Source organism: Elephas maximus, chromosome 2 (genome assembly GCF_024166365.1).
Source record: "Elephas maximus indicus isolate mEleMax1 chromosome 2, mEleMax1 primary haplotype, whole genome shotgun sequence".
In the NCBI taxonomy this organism is placed as follows: Eukaryota; Metazoa; Chordata; class Mammalia; order Proboscidea; family Elephantidae; genus Elephas; species Elephas maximus.
The window spans coordinates 119,873,056-119,886,276 of NC_064820.1; the positions used below are offsets into that span (position 1 = coordinate 119,873,056).

A 13,221-nucleotide genomic window follows, 5' to 3' on the forward strand; every position below is an offset into this window, starting at 1 on the left:
AATTAGCTCAGAGAATCAAAGGATCAATAAGAAACTTAGGAAATGAATCAAAGGAGCTCATGAGGCATGCAGGAAAATTATTGAGGCAAGCTTTATTTGAATGGCTTTTCTTAGACTATCTCATGATCATTGTAACTAATAAGGTTCAGGGACACAATCCAGGTGAAAAGCAAAGGTCTTGTTGCCTATGCAAAACAGTGAATTCTTTGTTTGATTCATTTTGATCCAAACACAAATGCTGTATGTTTGCAAAACACTTGCCACGTAGTTATAGTTTTAAATTGCCAAGCTTTTTTTGGAATACACTGATGGAGCACATTAAATCAGCTATTTTGCTTTGGGAAATATAATTTTATATGTTATACTGCTCTACTGAAATGCCATACTGCATTTCTCAGCAGTCTTTATTGACTAATAATTCAATTATAAACACAATTCATTATTTTCATGTTAGATTAGGAAGCCTTTTACACTGGGCTGAACCGTCTCCCCAGAGCAAATTGGGCAGTTTATAAAATGCCAAACCACAGGGTGGAGCTTTGAGAGATGATGATATGTCATATAAAATTCAACACTAGTAAATGGAAATCTGCCTTAGAGCAAGCTGCTCATCTGCAGCCCAAGGCAGCTAAACTTCCCAGATAAAGGCCAGTAGCATGACTGCAAGGAGTGGGCTCCCGCATTCTCTTTTTCTCTGCTTCTCTCTCCCTGTTTTGTAATTTATTGTCTTTAGTGCATGCCCTTTCCTTGTCTTTTTGCTTCTTCCCCAGCAAACCCAGTGCCGTCGAGTCGATTCCGACTTCCCCAGCAAGGCAGCTCAAATTCTGTGGTTGCCTGACTTAAGTCTGTTCATGGATCCTGGGCCTTCCCTTTTGCAGGCTCATTGGAAAATATCTCTTCCACTTGTTTCTTGCTGTATGGTACGATCTTGATAATGGAGGTTACAGTAAGTCAGACAGGGATATACACGATGAACCATCTACTGACTGTCAGCATTAGAAATGGGAAAATGAGACCCACTCATTAAATGGGCACAAGCCATTTTTGCCTCATCTCATAAGAATTTTTTTTTTCATAAGAACAGTTTTATATTATCTCCAATCTCCCCAAATCTATAAAATACCAAGAATGAAAAAATTAGTACATAAATATTTATAGACAATCTTAAGCATGTATTATTAGCACATAATTAAATGTTGAGACAATACAGTAAAACTGAAAATTGGTTAAAAAAATAATTGATTACAGAATTAAGTATTTGTAATCAGCCACTTTTACTATCTCAGTATTTAGTTAAACTTATTTGGTATTTATTAAAGTACTTTGAAAATAAATTTGACAAAATCATGTAACATTCATTTTATATGACAACATATAATTTATGTAATTTTTTTAATCAAGTAAGAGTCTTCTAATAAAGTAGTTCTAGTCGTTTGTTTTTTTGGAACCTAAGTCATATACATGAATCCCCTAGAATCCTCTGTGTGATATGCAAATGGCACAAACTTGCTTGTTGAAAGTGAAGACAATGAAATAATTACTGATGAAGATCAAAGACCACAGCTTTCAGTATGGATTATACTTCAATATAAAGAAAACAAAAAACCTTACAAATGGACCAATAAACATCATCATGATAAATGACAAAGAAATTGAAGTTGTCAAGGATTTCATTCTTTTTGAATCACCAATCAACGGCCATGGAAGCAGCAGTCCAGAAATCAAATGATGCATTTCATTGGGCAAATCTGATGCAAAAGACCTCTTTAAAATGCTAAAAAGCAAAGGTGTCAACTTTGATGACGAAGATGCGCCTGGTATTTTCAAGCACCTCACATGCCTGTGAAAGCTGAACAATGAAAAATGAAGACTGAAGAAGAATTGATGCATTACGGTATTGGTGAAGAATACTGAATATACCATGGACTGACAGAAGAATGAACAAATCCCTCTCTGAGGAAGTACAGCCAGAATGCTCCTTAGAAAAGATGACAGAGAGACTTTGCCTCACCCACTTTGGACATCTTATCAGGAGCAACCAGGACCTGGAGAAGAACATTATGCCTGGTAAAGTAGAGGGTCAGTGAAAAAGAGAAAGATCTTCAACAAGTTGGACTGACACAGTGACTGCAACAATAGGCTCAAACATAGCAACAATTGTGAGGATGGTGCAGGATCCAGCAGTGTTTTGTTCTGTTGTTCATAGGGTTGTTATGAGCAGGAGCTGACTTGACAGCACCAAACAACACAGAATGATAGATTATTACTGTTTGCATCGAAAAAAGGAATTTGAAGCTCTGCTCCTTTTCAAAGATTGAAAAGGGATACCCTCTAATCAATTTTCTTAGAAATGCTCCTTTAAAATTCTTCCTTTCATTGAACTCATGACCTTTTTTATACATAACTTAGACTTCCTTTTCCCTTCTCAAATTAACATACGTACAGGAAGGAAATAATGATTATCAGTCAAGGTTCATTTTTGTTATACAAGTAAGGCATAGAAAAATAAAATCTTAGCAAATTTCTTTCAAGGATAGTAAACTGCATTTCATTGCTATTGTTCAACAACTTGGAAAATAGAGGACATTTTTAAATGTAGGAATAGAACTTCTTACCATTAATAAATTTCATTTAATAAAGGCAAACTGTACAATGCATAAATGCATTTTTACAAAAAAGGTAAGAACAATTTATTGATGAAATGAACTAACACAAAAAATATAAACTGCCCTTGCCTTTGGAACTGAGATTATAAATTTTTTTCATAGTCAACTAAGGTGTGATTAACATTTAAGTACAAAGGTTACTTAACATTTAAGCACAAAGGTTGCTCCATGAGTTACTGTGGATTTATAGGCTTACCCTTACCAGCATTTATTTTGAAGCTGTGTTTTATGGAAGTTGAGATGTTCAAGCACATTGTTCAGCTTAGGACTGTTGTTCTGAACGCAAGACCAAGCAGCAACACAGTGCCAGAGCAGGTGGTTAACTTCATACCCTCCCTGATTAAATCGCAAATGTCTCTGGAACTAAAACAGGAAAACATTTCTGGGATATAGTTCTTTGATTTCAATAAACAGGAAAATAAGTTTTACATATGCAAATGAAAATGCATCCTTCCTTCCATTTCATGTATCAAGAAGTGAAGCAATTTACACAAGTATATTCCTGTAAGTATATATAGTTAACATGACACAACATCTACATCATCTAAGGACAACATGACAAAAAATTTACATGCTCTAAGGAACAACTATTATATTAGAAAGACACATTTGTGCTTCTTAGACTCTTAGTTCTCCTCGACATCTGAGGAAGAGAGGGTAGGAGAAAGGTTAAATAATGATCTAACAAGAAATTAGGCTTAAAAATGTGGATTTTCACTTTGAGGACCAAAATATATGCCTACCTGGATGTGGCCAATGTCTTTTAAGTGTCTATTTTAAAAGTCTACAAATTCAGATCACAAATGAACTGTTACTGTACCCCCCCCCACGATAGTGCTTCCTATAGTTTCACTGATTTCATTGGTCTCTATTGAAGTAATTGGTATAAAAGGACCTGATTTTATTATTAGATAATGATGATAAAGCACTCTCACTAAATTTTTGTCACAGTAAAAATGCAAATATACATCCTGTGATATGTATACAACTACTAACTCAATTGCTAACTCCAAGTTGATATTATATGCCTTTATGCTCTAAAGAAACTTAAACAAACTCTAAAGGGCTTTCCAGTTCTTGCTTATTATGTAAAACATCAGGAGCACAATTTAAAGATAATTCAATGTTGATTACTCTTAAGATAGAAGTCCAGAAGTTCGCTTATAAATTCTAAATGAAGACATAGTAACAGTTTCTAATAAACTATTTAGCTAAGTCCCACAAATGTGTATTCACCTACTTTATGTCAGGAACTCTGCTGGAAGCTGGAGATAAAGGCAGGAGCAAAAGTCTCTATACTAAGCTACTGACTCTTGGGAACAATAATTCAGAAAATCAAGTCAGTGTTTAAAATGTTAGAATATTCCGTAGAAAGCTCTATCCGAAAATAATGTAAGACATCAGACTGAAACATGTTGACTTCTGCAAATGCACACATTTTATCCAAATAACTCAATTGTCTGCTTTGGGGTAGAGCCCACCCAAAAAAATTGAACTCATATAAATGAAGTTCTTTTCTCAAATTGCTCTAGATGTCACAGCCTGAATGCCTGACAGTCCACATATAACAAATTTATTCTGAATAAATAATTAAGTAGGTATGTTATGAAACTTTTGAATGGCTTGACTAGTTAAATTCAGTTTAATCAATCTTTTTTTTTTTTTAAATCATGGCTATTACATGACTACATAGACCGTTCAGTTAGATCAAAAATTCCTGTGTTAATACACTTGTGCTTTGTCCCTAGAGAAATTTCCCTGAAAGTAGCTAGTTAAAAAAAAAAAAAAAAAATCAAGATTTAGACACTGAACAAGATTTAAGTTTTATTTTCAATTTTATATGATACCACTTTTAATCATCATTAAGAAAGAAGAAAAACAGTTCCTGATGTCTGTATCTGATTTGACATCAGTATTATTACAAGCTACCACAGTCTGATGCTCACAGCCAGGTTATTTTGTTCTCCTGTTGGACATAACCCGACTCACAGAGTATAAGCCTTAGGCAATACTGTTCTGACACCAGGAAACCATGAAACAAAACAAGCCTACTTCAAAATTTTTTCTAAGCACAGAGAAAAACAAAGTCACTGTGCCACCCATACATTACCCAATTATAGAATTAGTCCTCCTTTCTGATAGCCAACTATTATGGCTTGAATTTTGTCCCCCCATAATGTGGGTCAACTTGGCTAGGCGATGATTTCCAGTATTGTGCGATTGTCCACCATTCAGTTATCCAAGGTGATTATTCTATGCGTTGTAAATCCTACCTCTATAATGTTAATGAGGCAGGATTAGAGGCAGTTATGTTAATGAGGTAGGACTCAATCTACATGATTAAGTTGTATCTTGAGTCAATCTCTTCTGAGATATAAAAGAGAGAATGGAGCAAAGAGGATAGGGAGTCAATCCACCAAGAAAGTTCCAGGATCGGAATGTGTCCTTTGGATCAGGGGTCCCTACACTGAGAAGCTCCTAGACTAGGGAAGACTGATAACAAGGACCTTTCCCCAGAGTCAAGAGGGAGAGAAAACATTCCCTTGGAGGTGAGGCTCTGAATTTGGACTTCTAGCCTCCTAGGCTGTGAGAGAATAAATCTGTTTGTTAAAGCCATCCACTTGTGGTATTTCTGTTACAGCAGCACTAGATAACTAAGCCATCAACCTAGAAAGAACACTCACTTTTTACACCCTTCCCTAATTCACCCAACCAAAGCTCCACTCCTATAATAGCTTGTTATGGAGACACTCCATGGTTTCCCAGTGATGTGTGTTCTCTCTCTCTCTGCAACAAGAAAGAAACCCAACTTGTTTAACTACAGGTATGTTCCTGGTCTGGTGGGTGTTGGCATCCTCACAGACCAAATGAGTTACACCACACTTGCAAATTTTCCAGATAATTGAAGTTTATCACGAATTTGCATGAATTTTATGTATTTCAAGAATGTTCATGGACATCTTGCTAAATTTTCTTCCTTACATTCTTCAAAACCAAGAATAAATATACCATTTTTGATAATACAATAATGGTGATGATGTGATTTAATACAACCATCACACTCATTATCAGTGTTGAAGACCAGAGGGAAAATGCTCCCAGAGCTATTAGGTGGTAGAGAGTTCTTTGCCTTTACAGTAAATCAGTCCTACTAAAGGTGTGGATGGATGCTAAGTGCCATTTGCAAACTATTAACGAGTACAGAAATTAAGAATATTTAGAAACTTTTATGACAATTTGACAGAATAATTCAAACTAATAATAGAATTTGGGGCTTACATTTTGCATGTCTTTTTAATTTTATTTTTCTAATAATTCATTATTATTGTATTTTACAAGAGTATCAGTCTGTGATGAACTGGAAATTAAAAAAAAAAAAAAAGTTGAGAGGGTTCTGTCTTAGGCTGGGTTCTCCAGAGAAGCAAAACAAGTAAAGTGTATAAATATATATAGAGAGAGAGATTTATGTCAAGGAAATGACTCATGTAATTGCAGGAGCTGGAATGTCCCAAGTCTGTGGGTTAGGATAGAAGCTTCTCCAGATACGTAGCCACAGGGGCTGGTGAACCCAAGATCGGAAGGTTGGAGAGCAGGGCTTGCTCACAGGCTGTGAAGATTGACAAATCCCAAGATCGGCAGGTAAGATCACAGGGAAGCTGCTAGCTCAAGTCCCAAGAACTGGAGGGCAGATAATAGGAGCCAGCTGCAGGATCCAGAAGGAGCAAAAGCCCACAAGCATTGCCAGAATATCCACTTATATTCAATGCAGGCCACACGCCCAAGGAAACTCCCTTTTATTTGATTGGCCACTCACAGTAGATTCCATCATGGAGGTATCACATCGTATCAAATCTCATCATGGAAGTGATCCCAACATTATACGACTATCAAACCACTAAGAATCATGGCCCAGCCAAGCCGACACACAACCTTAACAATCACAGTTTTCTTTATCATAGATAGTTTGAGAAGCACTGAGCACTGCATTGAATGACTTCCCAAGGGTTGTTTTTGTTTTTGTTTCCTGGCTTCTACAACCACTTACAGTTCTCTTACCCTTCCGTCCCCTTACTTTGGGCTGTCAATTGTTACAGCTTTTACAATGCCTACTTTGAGTAGCCCACCTATAAAAGTGCTAACTAATCAGCTCTTGGTTGAGAATTCAGATAACCATATCAGCTTGAATTTTAAGCAGACTTAAAGTTCCCAGGCTCTGAGTGTCTAGGCAGGCTCTCTTTTATAGCAGAAATGAGCTTTGAAGGCTAGGCTCCATTTTGCTTGCTCAAAGAGAGCTTTTTAGGTTACATCCTGTCTCCAGCCATTTGGAAAACCCTATGGAGCACAATTCTACTCTGACACACAGGGGGTCGTCATGCACCAGAATCAACTTCAGAGCAACTGGTTGACATTGCCATGTAAGGACCCTCTCAGTACAAATATATTACCAGGATAATAGGGCATGAATCATAGGATGATACTCCTAATTTTAAAGAACCTATGTCTCAGACTAATCCAATTCCTACTAACCATTTATGATTATAGTACAACACAATATGTCCCAAACATAGATAATGCCTCTGTCTTAAGCCAAGTGCGTTGAGTTGATCCCAACTCATGGCAACCACATGGCTGACCTTTTGGAAGCAGACAACCAGGGCTTTCTTCCAAGGCATCTCTGGGTGGACTTGAACCACCAACCTTTTTGTTTGGCTTACCAAGTACTTAAAGAGTTAAAGGACAAAACTGGTAGGCCCATTAGAAAGTGCAGTTGTATGGTTGCTAGTTTTCTGAGAACTATTTAGACCTTAGAAGAGAAAAAACTATTTAGTAAAGGATCTTTTGCATTTTGAACCTACCTTCTCCAAAGAGCTGAGTTATTATTACCATGTGACAACTGTGCTTAGCAAATTTAGCTTAAGGAAAAGACAGAATGGAAAACTCAATCCAGCATTCTGACTCTGCAATCCACAGAGCTAATTAAAGTGTACAATTTGTCAAAGTCAAAGGCAATCCTGTGTCTAGATCTGCTTAAAAGAACATTAAAAGGAGAAATGGGTTCCAGCAGCAAATGAAAGGAAATTCCCCATTCTTAAATAGGATGAACATCCATGTTATAATGTGTATATCCTACGGAATTGATGTGGGGTTTTTTGTTGTTGTTGCTGCTGTTTTGTGTTGCTTTTTTTTTTTTTTTTTGACATTTTCTCAGAACCTTGCCAGCAAATTAAATAAGTAGGCTTTACTCCCATACAAGTAAGTATATGGCAAATAAAAAAAAAAAATGTTTTTTTTTTTAGAGTGGCCAAAATAAAATGCCATGGATCTTTAGCATTCTCAGGGCATAAAGACTCTAGGAAGAAATTCACAAATGATCTACTATATCATCTATTGATAAAGAAGGAAGAAAACATGAATGCAAATGTATCTTTTATATTTCCTTTCTTGTCCATATCTTTTCCCTTTCTTTTACCAAAAGAAGAGAGAGATGAATGGCAAATGAACTTGAGAGGCTAATTTATAGCAATCCTTCTGAAGAAACTGGGCTGAAACTGGGGAAAGTTAAGACATGCGTTCAAGTGCTAATTAAATTAATTAGCAATTTTAGCGCCACTGTGACTAAACCCACTGCCCAACGAGTCCATTCCGACTCATAGTGACCCTACAGAACAGAGTAGAGATGCCCCATAGAGTTTCCAAGGAGCACCTGGTAGATTCAAACTGCTGACCTCTTGGTTAGCAGCCGTAGCACTTAACCACTAAGCCACCAGGGTTTCCACACTGTGACTACACTTTTATATTCTTTATATTATGAGGCTATAGGAGGAGAAACTAGTACCAGTGCCATCGAGTCGATTCCTACTCATGGCAACCCCATGTGAACTGTGCTCCACAGGGTTTTCAACGGCTGATTTTTTCAAAGTAGATCACCAGACTTTGTTTCCAAGGTGTCTCTGCATGGATTCAGACCCCCAACATCTCAGTTAGCAGCCATGCACATTAACCCTCTGCACCAACAGGAGACTTAGGGAGAGAAAACAAGTGTAATATAGCTGATAGGTCAAAATTTGTTATAATTCCCTTACAGAACTACATGCTTAGGGCTGAACTAGAACTCAGAAAAGGTGGGGAGAAAGGTGCATAGAGACTTAGCAACTTGTCCCATTCTAAGCAAAGTGTGACAAATATTAACAATTTTTTGCCCCTTATAATCCAGGCCAAGCTGTACAGCAATACGTTTCCATCTCATTGCTATGTATGTGCCTGACTCAATAACCAGAACATTCTTTTCACCAAAATTTTACAGTGTCTTATCTGTTCAAAAGAAAACATTAAAATCACTACACTAAGTCAGCATAACCATGTCCTTAGATGAAAATTATTATATGCCTTTGTTAAAGTGAGTTGCTAAACATATTTTTCATTAATCATTATTTATATTTTTATAGCACTTTATAATTTATAAAGCACATGATTTCTTGCAATCTTCACAACAACCCTGTAGATTAAAAAAACCAAACCAAAGCCATTGCCGATGAGTTGATTCCGACCCAACAGCAACCCCATAGGACAGAGTAGAACTGTCCCATAAGGTTTCAAGAGTCTAAATCTTTACAGAAGCACACTGTCACATCTTTCTCCTGGAAGGAGCCCTGGTGGCACACTCCCAAATTATTTCAACCACATTAAAATAGATGACTCTCAAATCTATATTCCAAGCTTCACTTATTTCCCTGGAGCCCTGAAGGCTTAGTGGTTAAAAGCTGGGTTGCTAACCAAAAGGTCTGCAGGCTGTCTAGTGAGTTCAAACCATCAACCTTTCAGTTAGCAGATGATGCTCTACACTGAGAAACTTTGTGAAGACATTGGAAATATTGAATTTGACGGTTACTCAGGTATGTATAATCAGTGGGCAGTTGAAAAAGTACGTTTGGAATTAGGGAAATAAGTGACCAACCTAAAATCAAACCCATTGCCATCGAGTCAAACTCAACTCATAGCAACCCTACAGGACAGAGTAGAACTGCCCCAGAGGGTTTCCAAGGAGCCACTGGTGGATTCGAACTACCGACCTTTGGGTTAGCAACCCAGCTTTTAACCACTAAGCCATCAGGGATCCAGGGAAATAAGTGAAGCTTGGAATATAGATTTGAGAATCATCTATTTTAATGTGGTTGAAATAATTTGGGAGTGTGCCACCAGGGCTCCTTCCAGGGAAAATATGATGATGATGATGACTTTTTTTTTAAAGATAAGCAAATGGAAGCTTGGTGCGCTTAATGGACTTCCTCAAGATCACACAGCCAGTTGGTGACCAGGTCTTCTCTGTTCATGATTTGTGTTCTTTCTGTTGCTGAAAACATTATATTTATCATTAAAACATCTTTTGAAACTTAAAGAACAAGATCACTGTTTTTCATAATTTTTATTCATTTGTAATTAAAAGCAAGGGTTCAAGTAACTAGTGTATATTATTATCTACATAAATGGCTCACCAATTAATGAACCAAAGAGAAAACACTGAGGCCTAGAAAGAATAAAAACAGATGTGGTTAATTTTTTTCCCCTTATATGTCTAAATTATAGCTAATTTTATTAAAGGGCCAAGCAAAACATGGGAAAATTGTGAGGCAACTCATAAAAAAAAAAAAAAAAACATATAAAGCTATTTAAAAACAGAATCTTCCTTAAATTTTGTGAGGTGTTTCAATTCTTACGCTGTTAAAAGTTTAAAGTATCTCTTTTGAATTTTATCAGCCCATAAGGTGTACACACAACTATACGGCTCATTTTAGTTGAGTTTCTATAATACGCAATACAATACATATCAAGGATTATATAATTAGGACAGGTAGTTTTCTCTAAAGTTGGTCATTAATACCTGACAGAAAATAAGACAAGTTTTTCCATATGCCAGCGTTATTTTGTGAGGGCAGCGGTGGTTCGGTGGTAGAATTCTGGCCTTCCATGAAGGACACGTGGGTATGATTCCAGCCAGTGTACCTCAAGTGCAGCCGCCACCCATCTGTCAGTGGAGCTTGTGTGTCGCTGTGATGCTGAACAGGTTTCAGCAGAGCTTCCAGACTAAGACTAAAGACTAAGAAGAAAGACCCGGTGACCTACTTCTGGAAATCAGCCAATGAAAACCCTATGGATCACAATGTCCAACCCTGTTATGCAAGGGTTGCTATGAGTTGGGGTACAGCTCGATGGCAGCGAACAAGATTATTTTAATTCCTCAATTTTGAGCCATGAAAAAAAATCCTGTTGATTTTAACAGCATATTATATGTGAATTGCAAAAGCACAAAAAACATTAAACTTACTCTTGAGAACAACCTGCACTTTTCGTATCACTTTAACGGAGCCCTGGTGGCACAGTGGTTAAGAGCTTGGCTGCTAACCAAAAGGTCGGCAGTTCGAATTCACCAACCACTCCTTGGAAACCCTATGGTGCAGCTCTACTCTGTCCTATACCTATATGGTCACTATGAGTCGGACTTGACTCAACAGCGGTGGGTTTGGTTTGGTTGGTTTCAGTTCCCTTTAATAGAAACACGGTATCTTAAAATGTTAAGTCCATTTAAATTATGTTGAAATTTTAAATTAAATGGCTGAGGGGGAATCTAAAAGAGAGAATGTATTATGGCATTATTTCATTTAAAGCAGTAGTGGTGCATACTGGTGCCCCACTACTAACCCTATTACATTACAACCCAAAAACGGTACACATGTTGCGTGAATTAGTGTCTTTGCTGTTCAGCCCACAGCTAAGCTCATCTTAAGCAATGCCTGCTGAATTGGCAAGCACAATTATTCAATAACAGCGTCATGCACCAGGATATATTACCTCCATATCCGAATACACATTCTCATATCCTTCTGTGTTTCCATTAGGGCTAAAAGTTGATTCAGAAAGTAGTACTCTTTCATATATAATTTCCGAGGTTTTCAGGATGAATGCCACATTTGAAAAGATGTTCGGATACTTATAATACGTTTCTTCAGATAAAGAAAGCACTGTTTTAAGAAAAAAATAATTTCCGAGAAAGATTTCACTGATATTTTGTACTGTGTTTCATTTGTCTTTTAGTTATAAAGCTATAATTAAATTCAGTACTTGGATGCTGAAACTGCTGTACATTTCCCTCAATATATAAGATTTATAATGTTACGTATGACCCCTGGTGGTGTAATAGAAAACTGCAAGGTAAATAATTCATAAGTGTATGTAATTCAGGAAGCAACTGCATAATGGTTGAATGGCCAATTAAATATAGTTACTGCTCAACGATGCTTGGAAGCTCCCAGCTGAAAATAAATCAAGTTATAATAGATACTTTATTCATAATGGATACTTGGAAATTATAATTCCACAAACAAATCAATGTCATTGTTTTTAACCCCCTTCTCTAGTTTTATCTTTCCAAGGTGTTAATATTGATTTTTAAAAGCATTTACTTAAATATGGGCAATATTATGTCATTAACATTAGACTACGTGATATTTAGCAGAACCGTCTCTGTGCTGTTCTTTCTATAAACATTCAGGCAGTCTGAGTTTCAGTCTATCCACACAGTGGAAAAACTAATAATGACCATTCTTCTGATGGGGCCCTGTGGATAGAGAACAGCTGCTAATGGCCTCAGGTAAGGAATAGACAGTTGCTGAAGAAAGAGATTTAGCCTAAGGCTCTACTTAACAGTACTTGGTGAGAGGGCCAAATCTAGGAATTTTATTCTTACCTAAAACAAAGACATTGGTACTCTTAGAGCAAATCCACAATAACAAGCTAATCTGAGAACTTGAGACTTTATTCAAATAATTTTTGAAAAACGATTTACCACCATCATCAGAATATTTAGTAAGCCAATATATCTAACACTGCAAGGAGTTACATGATAGGCCCAGATTCTTATTCTGCCAGTCTACAGTTTCCTCTCAGTTTCATACCTTGTTAAGACGTGTAGTGATGGTACATACTGGTCATTCTCCAAAACGCTTCTATCACCTCCTATTGCCTCCTCTACAGCTCTTCCCATCAACTATTCTTCCCTTTCTTATATATTGTCTTTGCTTCCTTTAGCCTATGACATACTAATCTTCTCTTCACCTTATTTTTTTTTCTTTATACTCTTTTTTAATTGTACTTCAGATAAGGGTTTACAGAGCAAATTAGTTTCTCAAAACAATTAATACATATATTGTTTTGTGATACTGGTTGCCAACACCACAACATGTCAACAGTCTCCCCTTCTGAACCCTGGGTTCCCCATTACCAGCTTTCCTGTCCCCTCCTGACTTCTTTGGCTGAACGGTGAAACTCAGGAGTGACTTCAGTACCAAGTTAAAAGGGAGTTTGGGGGCCATACTCTCAGGGTTTCCCCAGTCTCTGTCAGACCAGTGAGTCTGGTCTTTCTTTTTTTGTCAGTTAGAATTTTGTTCTACATTTTTCTCCAGCTCTGTCCAGGGCCCTTTATTGTAATCCCTGTCAGAACAGTCAGTGGTGGTAGCCAGGCAGCACCTAGTTGAGCTGAACTCAGTCTCGAGGAGGCTGT

The 13,221-nt window shown here is 37.1% G+C and overlaps 1 protein-coding gene across 13 annotated transcripts in view; it reads right to left on the reverse strand.

Annotated features, from left to right (window-relative positions):
• Positions 1–13,221, reverse strand: part of TMEM232 (transmembrane protein 232) — a 409,022-nt gene that overhangs the window by 297,965 nt on the left and 97,836 nt on the right. For all 13 annotated transcript variants that reach the window (XM_049871958.1, XM_049871892.1, XM_049871935.1 and 10 more), the window contains 2 exons: positions 11,514–11,683; positions 2,869–3,029 (listed from right to left, as the gene is read on the reverse strand). In XM_049871958.1, coding sequence (XP_049727915.1) covers positions 2,869–3,029; positions 11,514–11,683 — 331 coding nt within the window. The remainder of the gene's footprint in view (positions 1–2,868; positions 3,030–11,513; positions 11,684–13,221) is intronic.